Source organism: Papio anubis, unplaced genomic scaffold, assembly GCF_008728515.1.
Source record: "Papio anubis isolate 15944 unplaced genomic scaffold, Panubis1.0 scaffold1332, whole genome shotgun sequence".
In the NCBI taxonomy this organism is placed as follows: Eukaryota; Metazoa; Chordata; class Mammalia; order Primates; family Cercopithecidae; genus Papio; species Papio anubis.
Window position 1 is genome coordinate 1 of NW_022161284.1, and position 16,559 is coordinate 16,559.

Sequence of the window (16,559 nt, forward strand, 5' to 3'; positions counted from 1 at the left end):
TTTTTTTTTTTTTTTTTTTTTTTTTTTGAGACGAAGTCTCGCTCTGTGGCCCAGACTGGAGTGCAGTGGCCGGATCTCAGCTCACTGCAAGCTCTGCCTCCCGGGTTTACGCCATTCTCCTGCCTCAGCCTCCCGAATAGCTGGGACTACAGGCGCCCGCCACCTCGCCCGGCTAGTTTTTTGTATTTTTTAGTAGAGACGGGGTTTCACCGGGTTAGCCAGGATGGTCTCGATCTGCTGACCTCGTGATCTGCCCGTCTCGGCCTCCCAAAGTGCTGGGATTACAGGCTTGAGCCACCGCGCCCGGCCTATGTCTTTGTTTTCATTTTTCTCAAGATGTTTTCTAATTTCCCTTGTGAATTCTTCCTTCACCCATTGGTAGATCAGGAGTGTGTTGCTTACAGTAAAAAGTATTTGTGAATTTTCCAGTTTTCCTTGTTTTTCATTTCTTGTTTCATTCTATGTGACTTGAAATGGTACTTTGTATTTCAGTCTTTTACATTGCATTAAGATTTGTTTTGTGGCCTAACATATGGTTTCTCCTGAAAACTATTCCACATAGGCTTGAGAAAAATGTGTTCTCTTCTGTTGTTGGGTGGGTTGTGCCTGTTAGAGCCAACTGGTATATAGTACACTTGTCCTGTTTCCTTCTTGATATTATGGGTGGCTGTCCTACCTATTAAATTGAAAGTGGTATATTGAGGTCTCCAATTGTTATGCAGAATTGTCTATTTTTCCCTTAATTTTGCCAATATTTACTTCATGTATTTTAGACTCTGATATTTGATACATACAATTTTTTATCTTCTTGATGAATTTTACCTTCTATCAATATATACTGTCATTCACTGTCTCTTCTATCAGAAAAAAAAAAAAAAAACACCACACAATAAAAAAGACTTATTTTGCCACTTTGTTACTCTTTTTCTGTATGTTTTACAGCTTTTTGGTCCCTGATTTCCTACATTACTGCCTTTCTTGTTACTTTGTTTTTTTTTTTTTTTTTTTTTTTTTTTTTGAGACGGAGTCTCGCTCTGTGGCCCAGGCTGGATTGCAGTGGCCCGATCTCGGCTCACTGCAAGCTCCGCCTCCCGGGTTCACGCCATTCTCCTGCCTCAGCCTCCGGAGTAGCTGGGACTACAGGCGCCCGCCACCACGCCCGGCTAGTTTTTTTTATCTTTTAGTAGAGATGGGGTTTCATCGTGTTAGCCAGGATGGTCTCGATCGCCTGACCTCGTGATTCGCCCGTCTCGGCCTCCCAAAGTGCTGGGATTACAGCCTTGAGCCACCGCGCCCGGCCGTTACTTTGTTTTTTGTAGTGACATCTTTTTTTCTTCTCATTTTGTATATATTCCATTGGTATTTTCTCTGTGGTTACCATGGCGATTTTTTTTTCTTTTTTTGAGATGGAGTATCACTCTGTTGCCCAGCCTGGAGTCCAGTGGTGTGATCTTGGCTCACTGCAACCTCCACCTCCCGAGTTCAAGCGATCCTCCTGCCTCAGCGTCTCGAGTAGCTGGGACTACAGGCACGCATCACCACACCCAGCTGATTTTTGTATTTTTGGTGGGAATGGGGTTTCACCATGTTGGCCAGGCTGGTCTCGATCTCTTGACCTTGTGATCCGCCCACCTTAGCCTCCCAAAGTGCTGGAATTAGAGGCATGGCCTGGTCACCATGGGGATTAAATATAACATCCTACGCCGGGCGCGGTGGCTCACGCCTGTAATCCCAGCACTTTGGGAGGCCGAGGCGGGTGGATCACAAGGTCAGGAGATCGAGACCATCCTGGCTAACACGGTGAAACTCCGTCTCTACTAAAAATACAAAAAAATTAGCCGGGCGCGATGGCGGGCGCCTGTAGTCCTAGCTACTCAGGAGGCTGAGGCAGGAGAATGGCGGGATCCCGGGAGGCGGAGCTTGCAGTGAGCCGAGATCGCGCCACTGCACTCCAGCCGGGGGGACAGAGCGAGACTCCGTCTCAAAAAAAAAATAAATAAATAAAATAAAATAAACATCCTAACATCCACTGCACAGTCCATTGTTCCAGTTCTCACTCCTCCCACATGCTCTTCTTACTACGATATAGAAAAAATTCTACTTAGGGGGAATTTTAAAAACAATTAAACTTTTCAACCACAGAAAATTTACTGTCCATGACAAGTCACCATGGACAGTAAGACATATAGAAAGGCAATCTCATTTTCATGTCATTTATTTCAATTTCTCCTCTAGTATGATCTTGTGTACAGTAACAGTAGTACCGGAAAGCTTCCCATAACTCCTCAGATCATAGTTTATTCTTCCAGTGAGTATTTTCAGAGGCACTTAAGGGATATGTACTGCTAAAAATATTACTTTTTTTTCTTTTTTTTTTTTGAGATGGAGTTTTGCTCTGTCACCCAGGCTGCAGTGCAGTGGAGGTATGTCAGCTAACTGCAGCTTCCGTCTCCTGGGTTCACTCAATTCTCCTGCCTCAGCCTCCTAAGCAGCTGGGATTACAGGCACCTGCCACCATGCTTGGCTAATTTTTGTATTTTTAGTAGAGACAAGGTTTAACCATGTTGGCAGGCTGGTCTCAAACTCCTGACCTCAAGTGATCTGCCCACCTCGACCTCCTAAAGTGCTGGGATTATAGGCACGAGCCACCCAGCATATTCCCATATTTTCACATTTATATAGCTTCTTCGCAGAGTGGGTTTTCACATGTATAGTAAGACTTGTAAAATGGATGCAACATTTCCCTTATTCTGTATTATCAATATTTCTCTCCAGTATGAATTATCATTTATATTAAAGGATGAAATAATACATATGTGTATGTATGTCTGTGCATGTGTGTGTGTGTGTGTGTGTGTATATATACATATATATGAAGGCATTCCCATATTTCTAGCATTCATAATGTTTCTGGCCTCTTTGAGATTACCATATATTGACGCATGAGGCAGAAGTAAAGATTTCCCACATCTTTACCTTCATAGGGTTTCTCTCTAGATGCAAGTTAGACTGCACTTAGTAACATATGAGGAAGACTTCAGGTTTCTTAACATGCCTTAAATTGATAGAGGTTTCTTACACATGAAACTGTCAGAAATTGTCTGAAGGCTGTCCCAGATTTCTTATATATCATATGGCTATCTGCTCCATTGTGAGTTCGCATATTAATGTTGAGTTATGTAAGAGATATAAGTGAAGATCTTTCCCACAGCCTTTACATGCATGTAGGGTTTTATACCACTGTGAATTCTCATGTGGATACTAAGATTCCTGGAACGAGTAAATGTTTTATCACATTCCTTACATACAGAGGGTTTTTCTCCAGTGTCGATTATGAAGTGCTACTGAAGGCTTGTGAAGTATTTTAACGAAAGCTATGTCTCATTCTTTACCTTCAATATGGCTTCTCTCCATGTGTGAATCCTTACATGTTGACTAAGCATTGAGGAATTATTAAAGGCTTTCCCACATTCTTTACATTCATAGGGCTTTTCTCCAGTGTGTGTTCTCATATGTAAAACAAGTCCTGAGGAACGAGTAAAAGCTTTCCCACATTCCTTACATAAATATGGCTTCTCTCCACTGTGAATCCTTACATGTTTTGTAAGGTATGAGGAATGAATAAAAACTTTTCCACACTCTTTACATTCATATGGCTTTTCTCCAGTGTGAATTCGTATGTGTAAAATAAGTCCTGTGGACCTAGTGAAGGCTTTTCCACATTCCATACATACATAGGGCTTCTTTCCACTGTGAATTCTTGTATGATCAGTAAGGTATGAAGAATGGGTGAAGGCTTTCCCACACTCTTTACATTTATATGGTTTTTCTCCAGTGTGAGTTCTGATGTGTAATTTAAGTCCTGTGGATTGAATGAAAGCTTTACCACATTCTTTACAGACATAGAGCTTCTCTCCACTGTGAATTCTTCCATGTCCTATAAGGTGTGAGGAATTACTGAAGGCTTTCCCACATTCCTTACATATATAATGTTTGTCTCCATTGTGAGATCTTCCATGTACCTTAAGGGATGACTGATAAAGAAAAGTTCTCCAACAATCTGTGCATTCACACAACTTCTCTTGTGTGTGAGTTTTATTCTGCCTAGTAAGATTTGAAAACTTGTTGAAGGCTTTTTCATGTTTAACATACTTAGGCGTTTTCCCCTTAGCATGACTTTTCTTGTAAAAACTATAAGGAAAGTTCTTTCTTAAGGTTTTTCCACTCTGATTATCCTCAGAAGTTTTCTCGCCAATGTGAGTTCTCATGTGAGTCATAAGAAATGGGTGTTCACTGAAGACTTTTCCACAATGGTTAGAGTCATAGAGTTTCTCTGCAGTATTGCTTCTCTCCTGTTCAGATATAAAAGATGAACAAAGAATTTCTCACATTCAGTATGGTAACAGAATTTCTCCTCAGTCACAACATTTATGCATTGGAAATATATTTAAACATTTTAACATATCCATTATATGTACAGAGTTCCAGCCTCATTTTTGAGTTAAGTTGAATAACAGGACAATGAGGCCACCAGCCTGCCTATATTCTCTGTGTTCACAGAGCTTCTTAGACAATCTGTCTGATATATATATTTTTTATTTTTTATTACTTTTTCTTTTTTTTGATAAAGATTCTCACTCTGTTGCCCAGACTGAAGTGCAGTGGCATGATCTCGACTCACAGCAACCTCTGCCTCCCGGTTCAAGGGATTCTCATGTCTCAAACTCCCAAGTAGCTGGGATTACAGGCATGTGCCACTATGCCCAGCTAATGTTTGTATTTTTAGTAAAAACAGATTTTTGCCATGTTGGCCAGGCTGGTCTCCAAATCCTGGCCTCAAGTGATCTGCCTGCTTTGGCCTCCCAAAGTGCTGGGATTACAGGCATGAGCCACAATACATCTGAGAAATATTTAGACTAAATTATGCGCTGGGCACAGTGGCTCATGCCTGTAATCCCAGCACTTTGGAGGCCAAAGCAAGTGGATTGCTTTGAGCTCAGGAATTTGAGACCAGCCTGGACAAAATGGTGAAACCCCATGTCTACAAAATAAATAAATACATAAATAAATAAATAAAATCAGCCATCAGCCAGGCATGGTGGCTCACGCCTGTAGTCTCAGCTATTCAGGAGGCTGAGGCTGGAGGATCATTTGAGCCCAGAAAACAGAGGTTGCAGTGAGCCAAGACTGCACCACTGCACACCAGCCTGAGCAACAGAGTAAGACCTTGTCTCAAAAATAATAATAAAGTAGAGCTGGGCGTGGTGGCTCATGCCTGTAATCCCAGCACTTTGGGAGGCCGAGGCGGGCGGATCACAAGGTCAGGAGATCGAGACCACGGTGAAACCCCGTCTCTACTAAAAATACAAAAAATTAGCCAGGCGCGGTGGCGGGCACCTGTAGTCCCAGCTACTCAGGAGGCTGAGGCAGGAGAATGGCGTCAACCTGGGAGGCGGAGCTTGCAGTGAGCCGAGATCGCGCCACTGCACTCCAGCCTGGGCGACAGAGCGAGACTCCATCTCAAAAAAAAAACAAACAAACAATAATAATAAAGTAAAATAAATTATGCACCAAAAACTGAATAGCTGAGTTGTATGTTTGTGGATATTTATTTGTGAGATCTCTGAGAAGAAACATGTTTATAATAAGTTTAGAGTACTTCCCATATTCATGATATTCAGAGAATCTCTTCAGACTCTGTTTTCTTTGGGTAAATGCCATTTTCCTCATATAATTTTAATGAATATTGTGCTTCTTGTCCTAGTGTGGAAGATTTCATCCCTTGGAAATCTTACCAATTGTATTCCATTTGGTGATCTTTCTGCAGAAATATCTTGCAGCAGTGGGGAGCCTTTGGTTTTGAGTTGCAAATCCAATTCTGAAATAAAGTGAAAGATGCAGCTTGGGAGAAAAATTGTGGAATAAAGTCGTTTAAAAGCCTATGGGGCTGGGCGTGGTGGCTCATGCCTGTAATCCTAGCACCTTGGGAGGCCTAGACAGGCAGATTACCTGAGGTTAGGAGTTCAAGACCAGCCTGGCCAACATGGTGAAACACTGTCTCTACTAAAAATACAAAAAATTAGCCAGGTGCAGTGGCGTGTGCCTGTAATCCCAACTACTTGGGAGGCTGAGGCAGGAGAATCACTTGAACCCAGGAGGCAGAGGTTGCAGTGAGCTGAGATCCGCCACTGCACTTCAGCCCAAGCTACAGAGCAAGACTTTGTCTCAAAAAAAAAAAAAAAAAGAAAAAAAAAAGCCTAAAGAACAGAAATAGCATAATCAAATGTGGCAGAGTGAAGAACTCCAGAGCTCTTTCCTACCACAATATAACTAATGAGTTCAGAAAAGCTATCAGAATCAACTGTGCTGGGCTGGGTGCAGTGGCTCATGCCTATAATCCCAGCACTTTGGGAGGTCAAGACAGGCGGATCACTTGAGGCCAGGAATTCAAGACCAGCCTGGCCAACATGGTGAAGAGCTGTCTCTACTAAAAATACAAAAATTGGACAGGTGTGGTGATGTGCACCTGTAATCCCAGCTACTCAGGTGACTGAGTCACGAGAATCACTTGAACCCAGGAGGCAGAGGTTGCAGTGAGCCAAGATCACGTCACTGAACTCCAGCCGGGGTGACAGAGTGAGACTCTGTGTCAAAAAAAAAAAAAAAATATATATATATATATGTATATACACACACACACATATACACACACACACATATCCATATATATACACACACATACACATATACATATATACACATACATATACACACACACACACATATATATAGCTAAGTAAAAGAAGCTAGACAGAAAAGGTTACATTGTATGATTCCATTTATATAAGATATACAAAAAGGGTAAATCCATAGAGAGACAAAGCAAATCAGTCTTTGCAGGGTGACTGGGGAGTGACTGCTTGATGGGTACATGATTTCCCTTTGGTGTGATGGTAATGTTTTAAAACTAGGCCAAGCACACTGGCTCATGCCTGTAATCCCAACACTTTGGGAGGCAGAGGCAGGCGGATCACTTGAGGTCAGGAGTTTGAGACCAGCCTGGCCAACATGGTAAAACTCCATCTCTACCAAAAAACACAAAAATTAGCCAGGTGTGGTGGCACACGCCTGTAGTCCCAACTACTCAGAAGGCTGAAGCGAGAGAACCACTCGAACCCAGGAAGCTGATGGAGGCTGCAGTGAGCCGAGATGGTGCCACTAGACTCTATCCTGGGCAACAGAGAGAGATTCTGTCTCAAAACAAAAAAAAAAAAAAAAGAAAAGAAAAGAAAGAAAGAAATGCTTTGAAAGTAAAAAGAGCTGATAGCTGCACAACACTAAAACGGTAAAATTGTGTATATTTTACCTAAAAAAAGTATATGGCGCATTTGTAAATCTTTCCAAACACGCATAAAACATGATTAAAAAAAAGAGTGAAGCAAATGGAAAGATGGACTATAAAGAGTTTGGCTATGTCAGAAGTTTTGCAATGATAAAGATATGGTGTCAAAACTGTATTACTACACCTGTAATCCCAGCACTTTGCGAGGCTGAGGCGGGTGGATCACAAGGTCAGGAGTTCGAGAACAGCCTGGCCAACATAGTGAAATCCCATCTCTACCAAAAATACAAAAAATTAGTTGGGCGTGGTGGCAGGCGCCTGTAATCCTAGCTACTTGGGAGGCTGAGGCAGGAGAACTGCTTGAACCCAGGAGGTGGAGGTTGCAGCGAGCCAAGATCGGGTCACTGCACACCAGCCGGGGCAACAGTGCAAGACTCCATGTCAAAAACAAAAAAACTGTATTACTTATTATCCAAGTAATAATATGCAGAAAACTGAGGCTGACAGTAAGCAAAAAGATGGGAGAAACAAGAAGCAATATGAGAAGGTGTTGGCAAAGGACCTACATGCATAAGATGGAATTTTCAAATAAGGCACACTAACCTTTCTGAGAACAGAAAAAAGGTTGAGAAGATCAATGGAAATGTAAAGATGAGGGGAGTTGAAGTTATCTAAGGAAATCAAATGGCCTTAGCCTTCTCAGGAAGAAAAGCATACCCTGAGAAGTTTGCAAAGTAACATTTCCAATGTACTGCATTTCTCGCAGGCCGGCACTGATCTTCATGATACCATATCTGCTAATGAACTCACCCTGCAGGACTCCTGTCACTCCTGTCCTCAGCTCTTCCATTTGTTCCAATCCAGACATGAGACTGGTTTTGCATAATTCAGACCCTGCTGGAGGGAAAAATGCACAAAAGAAGAGCCCCATGCAAGACATAACACCATGTCCTCGAATGGGGAACGAATACTTTTGCCTTCAGGGATTCTGAAGATGGTCAAGTGTAACTTTACAAACAGCAAACTAATCATACAACATTTCCAATACGTGCACTAAAACGATTAAATAGCAAAAATGTTGGCCAGGCATAATGGCTCATGCCTGTTACCCCAACACTTTGGGAAGCCAAGGCAGGCAGATCACTTGAGGCTTGGAGTTCAAGACCAGCCTGGCCAACATGGTGAAACCTCACCTCTACTAAAAATGCAAAAATTAGCAGGGCATGGTGGCATGGGTCTGTGGTCCCAGCTACTCGGGAAGTTGAGGCAAGTGAATTGCTCGAGCCTGGAAAACCAAGTCCAACTTCACATACACATTTAAAGTCTTAAAGTTTTTAATCCATACATGAAATAAACTCATTTACTTAAATCTTTATTTTCATGGGGAATCCTCTATGCCAGGGGTGTCCAATCTTTTGGCTTGCCTGGGCCACACTGGAAGAATGGTCTTGGCCACGTATAAAATACACTAACACTAACAATAGCTGATGAGCTACAACAAATGAAAAAACAGGTCTGTGCATAAATATCATAATGCTTTAAGAAAGTTTACAAGCTTGTTCTATAAAGTAATGCCCAGGCCATGCACGTGGCTCACGCCTGTAATCCTAGCACTTTGGGAGGGTGAGGCAGGTGGATCACCTGAGGTCAGAGTTTGAGACCAGCCTGGCCAACATGGTGCAACCCTGTCTCCACTAAAACTACAAAAATTAGCTGGCCATGGTAGTGGATGCCTGTAATCCCAGCTACCTGGGAGGCTGAGGCAGGAGAATCACTTGAACCCAGGAGGGGGAGGTTGCAGTGAGCAGAGACTGTGCCACTGCACTCCAGCCTGAGCGCTAGAGCCAGACTGTGTCTAAAAAAAAAAAAAAAAAAAAAAAAAAAAAAACCAGGAATGCCCACTGGCTAACGTCTATGCCTGTCTTGCTTACTTGCTTATTACAGTACCCTTATTTGACAGCAAACATTCAAGAAACATTGATTTCCTAAAAGGGTCAGTGAAGAAATGATGCCAGTTTTACCTAGTATAATGACATTCTTGTAGTTCTCCAACATCACATCTCTGTAGAGATCTCTCTGGGTTTGATCCAACAAAGTCCACTCCTCCTGGGTAAAGTCCACAGCCACATCCTCAAAGGTCACTAAGTGCTAAACCATTAAATACATGCTGGCTTCAGCTAAGTACCATCTTCTCTGATGTTCTAAGAAAAATGCATGAAGGACTAAGGAAGACTAGAAGCCTGCAGTACTCCCAGGCCTCAGGCCTCTTCTCCTCTATATAGATATTGTCTTGCAACTGCATCCAGTCACGTGGACTCATCAGCATCACTGAAACATGACTAAACTGGTCTTACTACAGCTTTACAATGGGTTCTTCTGGCCTCAGTCCTCCTCTATTTATAGCTGCAGTCTGCACTGAATATGTTGCAGCACTATGTAAAATCTAATAAAAATTGAAGTATCTCCACAGTGATGCAGAAATTCCTTCAGATTAGACACCTCCATCCCCTTCTTACAATCTGTCATAACACTCAGCAAAACAATGAGCCAACAAGCATGATTGAGGATCAGAAAGAATTAGTCAATATTGAGATAAAACAATCATTTCCATTGCAATCTCTGTATAACCTGAGATGGCATGGTTTCTAGAGAAATTCATTTGGGGAGTTATTTCCTGAGTAGGACCATCATTTCTGTAAGATGCTTGAATACACGATAAGGAGGTAAGGCTACCTGATGATAGCTACAAGCATAACATTTTGAAGTTAGGTCTTTCCTAACTTGCCTGAGAAGAATCCATCAGTAATCTAGCCACCAGCCTTGCCTCCTCGATGTTCCTCTGATGAAAACAGAAAGTGTCCTGGAAAAAAATGACCTTTGGGAAAAGAATAATAGCATGTCAGTTGGATATATCAAACAAAAAATATTTTAGGCTGGGCACGGTGGCTCATGCCTGTAATCCCAGCACTTTGGGAGGCCAAAGCAGGCGAATTCCTCGAGGTCAGAAGTTTTAGATCAGCCTGGTCAACACGGTGAAACCCCGTCTCCACTAAAAATACAAAAAAATTAGCAGGGTGTGGTGGCACATGCCTGTAATCCTAGCTACTGGGGAGGCTGAGGTCGAGGGATCACTTGAACCTGGGAGGTGGAGACTGCAGTGAGCCGACACCATGCCACTGCACTCCAGCCTGGGTGACAGAGTGCGACTCCGTCTTAAAAAACAACAAAAAAAAAATAGAGCATTTCCATACCCTGCATCTCAGACATAGTCTTTTCTATGACATGCCTCCCAATTGTAATACTATTCTGACACTTAATACTCTAGTTGGGCCAGGCGGTGGCTCATGCCTATAATCCCAACACTTTGGGAGGTCGAAGTAGGATGGCTTGAGGCCAGGAGTTACAGACCAGCCTGGGCAATATAGTGAGACCAAGTCTCTTTATTTAAAAAAAAAAAAAATATATATATATATACACACACACACACACACACACACACGTATATACGAAAACAAAGAATACAAGAAAAAATACTCTAGTTGACTTTGCCTAGCAACTATCAGACAATAAGGATTCTTTTGTGTCCGGCTTTTTTCAGTCAGCATTATGCTTGTGAGGTGCACCCAAGTTGTTGTTTTCATCCACCTGTGATTTGGTTCATATCTTTGCTGAAGAATATGCCACAGAGGCCGGGCACGGTGGCTCACGCCTGTAATCCCAGCACTTTTTTTTGGGAGGCCGAGGTGGGCAGATCACTTGAGGTCAGGAGTTCACGATCAGCCTGGTCAACATGGTGAAACCCCATCTCTACTAAAAATACAAAGAAAAATTAGCTGGGCCTGGTGGCTCGTGCCTGTAATCCCAGCTACTCGGGAGGCTAAGGCAAGAGAATCACTTGAACCAGGAAGGAGCCAAGATTGTGCCATTGCACTCCAGGCTGGGTGACAGAGCAAGACTCTGTCAAAAAAAAAAAAAAAAAAAAAATCCACAGAAATAAATATGCCACAATTCATCCATTCTGTGGATCCACATTTGAGTTGTTTCTAATTTAGGCTATTTCAAATAATATGATGAATAACTTTTACATTTAGCCTGGCACACGTATGCATGTTGCATCACCAAGTCCATATTTAGTTGATACTGTTTAAAAATATGGCTGGGCACGGTGGCTCAGGCCTGTAATCCCAGCACTTTGGGAGGCCAAGGCAGGTGGATCACAAGGTCAAGAGAGCGAGACCATCCTGGCCAAAATAGTGAAACCCCGTCTCTACTAAAACTACAAAAATTAGCTGGGCGTGGTGGCGCGCGCCTGTAGTCCCAGCTAGTTGGGAGGCCAAGGCAGGAAAATCGCTTGAACCCTGGGTATGGAGGTTGCAGTGAGCCGAGATCATGCCACTGCACTCCAGCCTGGGAGGAGAGGGGGAACCCCGCCTAAAAAAAAAAAAAAAAAAAAAAAAGACTTGATATTGTCACTGACTTTAGTTATGCTTTATTTTATATTTTTTGTAGACATGGGGTCTCACTATGTTGCCCCCAGCTGGTCTCAAACTCATAGCTTCAGGGGCTCCTCCTGCTTCTGCTACCCAAAGTGCTGGGATTACAGGGGTGAGCCACTGTTGCCTGGGCAACAAGAGCGAAACTCCGTCTCGAAAAAAAAAATATATACACACACACACACACACACACACACACGAGGGGAAAAACACCGAAACAAAACATGTCTCTCTCACAGTTAATACAACTGTAACTTCTGATACTGGCATAATGCAGGCTGCATCCTACTTCCTGGAAGCCCCTCCGTTTTGAAGCTCTTTGGGAGGTACAGACCTAGGAAGTGCAGCTGCTTTTGATCTCAAAACCAGCAGGGTATTGCTATTTTGCTTTACAACTGTGGCAATATTTGCTTTTATTTCTATAAACCTACAACTCCTGCACACTTGAGAGAGCATTTAACTGCTGAGCAATTTCTCAAATTTCAATAAGCGATGCCCGCCCCCCGCCCCCGCCAACAGCCAGAGCATCTCCTCCGTCCAGGGCTCACCGGAACGCACGGCAATCGCCCGGTCGGTGACAAGAGGACGCTGGGGCCCTTTTCCAGAACAGCGGCGATGCTTTTCCCTCTGGAGAAAGGGCAAAAAGGTTGACTGGCTGATTTTAAACAGAGGGGGCGCGGTGGTTGGAGAAAAAAACACGCCTCCACCGTGGACCCTGGGCCAGGCCCAGACTGGTGCGGGCGCAGCGGGAAGACGCGCTCCGAGGAGCAGGCGGGGAGAACCCCCGCCTCCTGGTTCTGGTTGGGAGGAGGCGCCGCTTCCCCAGAGCAGCCGCGTTAGGCCGGCGCGTCTCAGACGTAGCCGAAGCCCGGGGCGGCGCCCTCCGACCCTCACTCCGCCTCCCGCTAGGCCCTCCTGCCCGGCCCTGCCTACGTTGAGCATGAGCGCCGGCTGAAGTGAAAACCCAGCTAACAGCTAGGAAGCGCCTGGAGAGCGCGCATTACGTATGGCGGCGCACCGTCTCGCACTTCCGCTTCCGGTTGCGCACCGCGTTAAGCGTAAGGGGGCCGAACCCCAACGGCTTTGGAATGAGGATGATCTGAAGCGCAGAGAAGAGCTGGGGCAGCCTCTTCGACACGCGGACAGAAAAGTCCCGTTTTCTCGCATCCGGGGTGGACCAGGATCCAGATCAATCTGTCGATATTGGGAACGACGCTGGCCAGGAAACGCAGAGCCAAAGGCCGGGTCGGAGGCGGGGACCGGCGCAGGGAGCGGGGCTTGCGTGGAGGCGTCACCCAAGGCTTGGACTGCAGGCAGCGGGATGCTCATCGAGTGCTTTTCTTTTTTTTTCTTTTTTAGCTTTTTGAGAGCGGGGTGCTCATCGAGTACTTTTCTTTTTTTCTTTTTCTTTTTCTTTTTAGTTTTTTGAGATAAGGCACCGGTCTGCCGCCTTGTCTGGAGTACAGTGGCTTGGTCATAGATCATTGCAGCCCGGAACTCCTGCGCTGAAGCGATCCTTCCGCCTCGGCCTCCGGAGTAGCTTGGACCACATTCGCGCCCATCACGCCCAGCTAATTTATCTTTTTCTAGACACTCAGGTCTCACCATGTTCCCCAGGCTGATCTCGAACTCCTGAGCCTAAAGGATCCTCCCCCACTCGGCCTCCCGAGTAGCTTGGACCACAGGTGTGTGCCACCACACCAGGCTAATTTATTTTTATTTTTATTTTTTTGTAGAGACAGGGTCTCTCTGTGTTACTCAGGCTGGTCTGGAACTCCTGGGCTCGAGTGATCCTTCCACCTTGGCTTCCCAAAGTGCTGGGATTATAGGCCTGAGCCACCACCCTAGGGAAATTCTTTTCTGCAGGATTTTCTCCGTGTTTCTTCAACCCTCGGCAGGGATATAAACGTATTTACAAAGATAAGCCCGCTGTAGTCCTAGGTACTGCGGAAGAATCGCTTGAGCCCAGGAGTTCGAGACCGGCGACACCCTTTTTAAAAGATTAACCTGATGGGGCTGGGGGCGGTGGCTCACGCCTGTAATCCCAACACTTCGGGAGGGCGAGGCGGGCGGAACACCTTAGGTCAGGAGTTTGAGACCAGCCTGGCCAACATGCTGAAACCCCATCTCTACTAAAAATATTTTTAAAATAGCCGGGCATGATGGTGGGCCCCTGTAATCCCAGCTACTCGGGAGGCTGAGGCAGGAGAATTGCTTGAACCTAGGAGACGGAGGTTGCAGTGAGCCAATACGGTTCTACTGTACTCCAGTAGAGAGTGGAGTACAGAGCGAGACTCCGTCTCAAAAATAAATAAATAAATAAATAAAAAAGATTAACCTGTTAATCCATAAAATGATCTATGCCTCTGATACATTCAGTTCCTTCCTTAGGCCTTTAGTTTTGTTGCGATACAATTATCACAGCATACAACTAACCTGTTTAAAATATATTCTTTTTTTGGTATATTCATATATTTGTGCATCAATTATCACAATCAATTTTAGAACATTTTCATGACCACAAAAATAAACCCTAGCCATGATCACCCGATCCACTCATCCAGTCCCACTACCACCCCCAGAGTCCAAAGCAACAACTAATCTTTCTGTCTGTATAGATTGCTCCTGTAAGGCCGGGCGCGGTGGCTCAAGCCTGTAATCCCAGCACTTTGGGAGGCCGAGACGGGCGGATCACGAGGTCAGGAGATCGAGACCATCCTGGCTAACACGGTGAAACCCCGTCTCTACTAAAAAAATACAAAAAACTAGCCGGGTGAGGTGGCGGGCGCCTGTAGTCCCAGCTACTCGGGAGGCTGAGGCAGGAGAATGGCGTAGACCCGGGAGGCGGAGCTTGCAGTGAGCCGAGATCCGGCCACTGCACTCCAGCCTGGCTACAGAGCGAGACTCCGTCTCAAAAAAAAAAAAAAAAGATTGCTCCTGTAGATATTGCCTGTAGAATTAGAGTATAAAACGTGGAGTTTGGCTTGTTTCGTTTATATTTTCAAGGTTCATCCAAGTAGCATGTATCAGTACTTAATTATTTTTACTAAATAAGATTCCATTGTATGGCTGTATTGTAACAACAGTTGTTGGATATTGGGTTTTCTCTCTCTTTTTTTTTTTTTTTTTTTTGGCTTTTATGGATAATACAGGACATCTTTTAAGCAGTGGTCAAAGGAAACTTCATATTCCTAAACACTTTTGTCAATAAAAATGAGAATAGCTGGGTGCAGTGGCTCACACCTATAATCCCAGCACTTTGGGAGGCCGAGGCAAGTGGATCACCTGAGGCCAAGAGTTTAAGACCAGCCTGGCCAACATGGTGAAATCTGATCTCTACTAAAAAATAACAAAAATCAGCTGGGTGTGGTGGCGTGCACCTGTAATCCCAGCTTCTCGGGAGGCTGAGGCAGGAGAAACACTTGAACCTGGGAGGTGGAGGTTGTAGTGAGCCGAGATGGCACCACGGCACTTCAGCCTGGGCAACGGAGCGAGACTGTCTTAAAAAAAAAAAAAAGGAGAATAAAAAATAAATTCCCAGCTCAAAAAATAAAACCTGGAAAACAAATATCAATGTAAATAAAAATGGAAAAAGGTTTATTTTTTATTTCAATAGCCTTTGGGAAACAGGTGGTTTTGGGTTACATGGATAAGTTCTTTAGTGGTGATTTCTGAGATTTTGGTGCACCCATCATCCGAGCAGTGTACACTGTACCCAATGTGTCGTTTTTTTATCCACTTTTATCCCTCATCCTCCTCCCACGCTTCCACCGAGTCCCCAAAGTCCATTCTTTCTTTCTTTCCTTTTTTTTTTTTGTTTGTTTGTTTGTTTGTTTATTTTGAGACGGAGTCTCACTCTGTTGCCCAGGCTGGAGTGTAGTGGCATGATCTCGGCAACCTCCGCCTCCCAGGTTCAAGCCGTTCTCTTGCCTCAGCCTCCTGAGTAACTGAGATTACAGACATGCACCACCATGCTCGGCTAATTTTTGTATTTTTAGTAGAGATGGGGTTTTACCATGTTGGCCAGGCCAGTCTTGAACTACTGGCCTCAAGCGATCCGCCCATCTCAGCCTCCCAAAGTGCTGGGATTATGGGCATGAGCCACTGCACCCACCCAAAGTTCATTATATCATTCTTTTTTTTTTTTTTTTTTTTTTGAGACGGAGTCTTGCTCTGTGCCCCAGGCTGGAGTGCAGTGGCGCGATCTCGGCTCACTGCAAGCTCCGCCCCCCCGGGTTCACGCCATTCTCCTGCCTCAGCCTCCCAAGTAGCTGGGACTACAGGCGCCCGCCACCTCGCCCGGCTAATTTTCTTGTATTTTTAGTAGAGACGGGGTTTCACCGTGTTAGCCAGGATGGTCTCGATCTCCTGACCTCGTGATCCGCCCGTCTCGGCCTCCCAAAGTGCTGGGATTACAGGCTTGAGCCACCGCGCCCGGCCCATTATATCATTCTTATGCCTTTGCATCCTCATAGCTTAGTTCCCACTTGTGAGAACATATATATGGTTTTCCATTCCTGAGTTACTTCACTTAGAATAATGGTCTCCATCCAGGTTGCTCAGAATGCTATGACTTTCTTGCTTTTTATGGCTGAGTAGTATTATGTGGTGTATATACACCACATTTTCGTTATCCCCTTATTAGTTGATGGGCATTGAGGCTTGTTCCATATTTTTGCAATTACAAATTGTGTGCTATAAATGTGTGTGCAAGTGTCTTTTTT

General features: G+C 44.5%; 1 protein-coding gene across 1 annotated transcript; it reads right to left on the reverse strand.

Annotated features, from left to right (window-relative positions):
• Positions 1-3,392: 3,392 nt before the first annotated feature.
• On the reverse strand, positions 3,393-13,447 carry LOC116272598 (zinc finger protein 846-like; the record flags this gene model as incomplete). Its single annotated transcript, XM_031661346.1, has 5 exons — positions 12,769-13,447; positions 12,384-12,462; positions 8,153-8,236; positions 5,796-5,878; positions 3,393-4,352 (listed from the first exon to the last, which is right to left on the reverse strand). Coding segments are annotated over exons 1-5 (1,215 nt in total), but the record flags the coding sequence as incomplete, so codon positions are not given.
• Between the last annotated feature and the right edge of the window lie 3,112 nt (positions 13,448-16,559).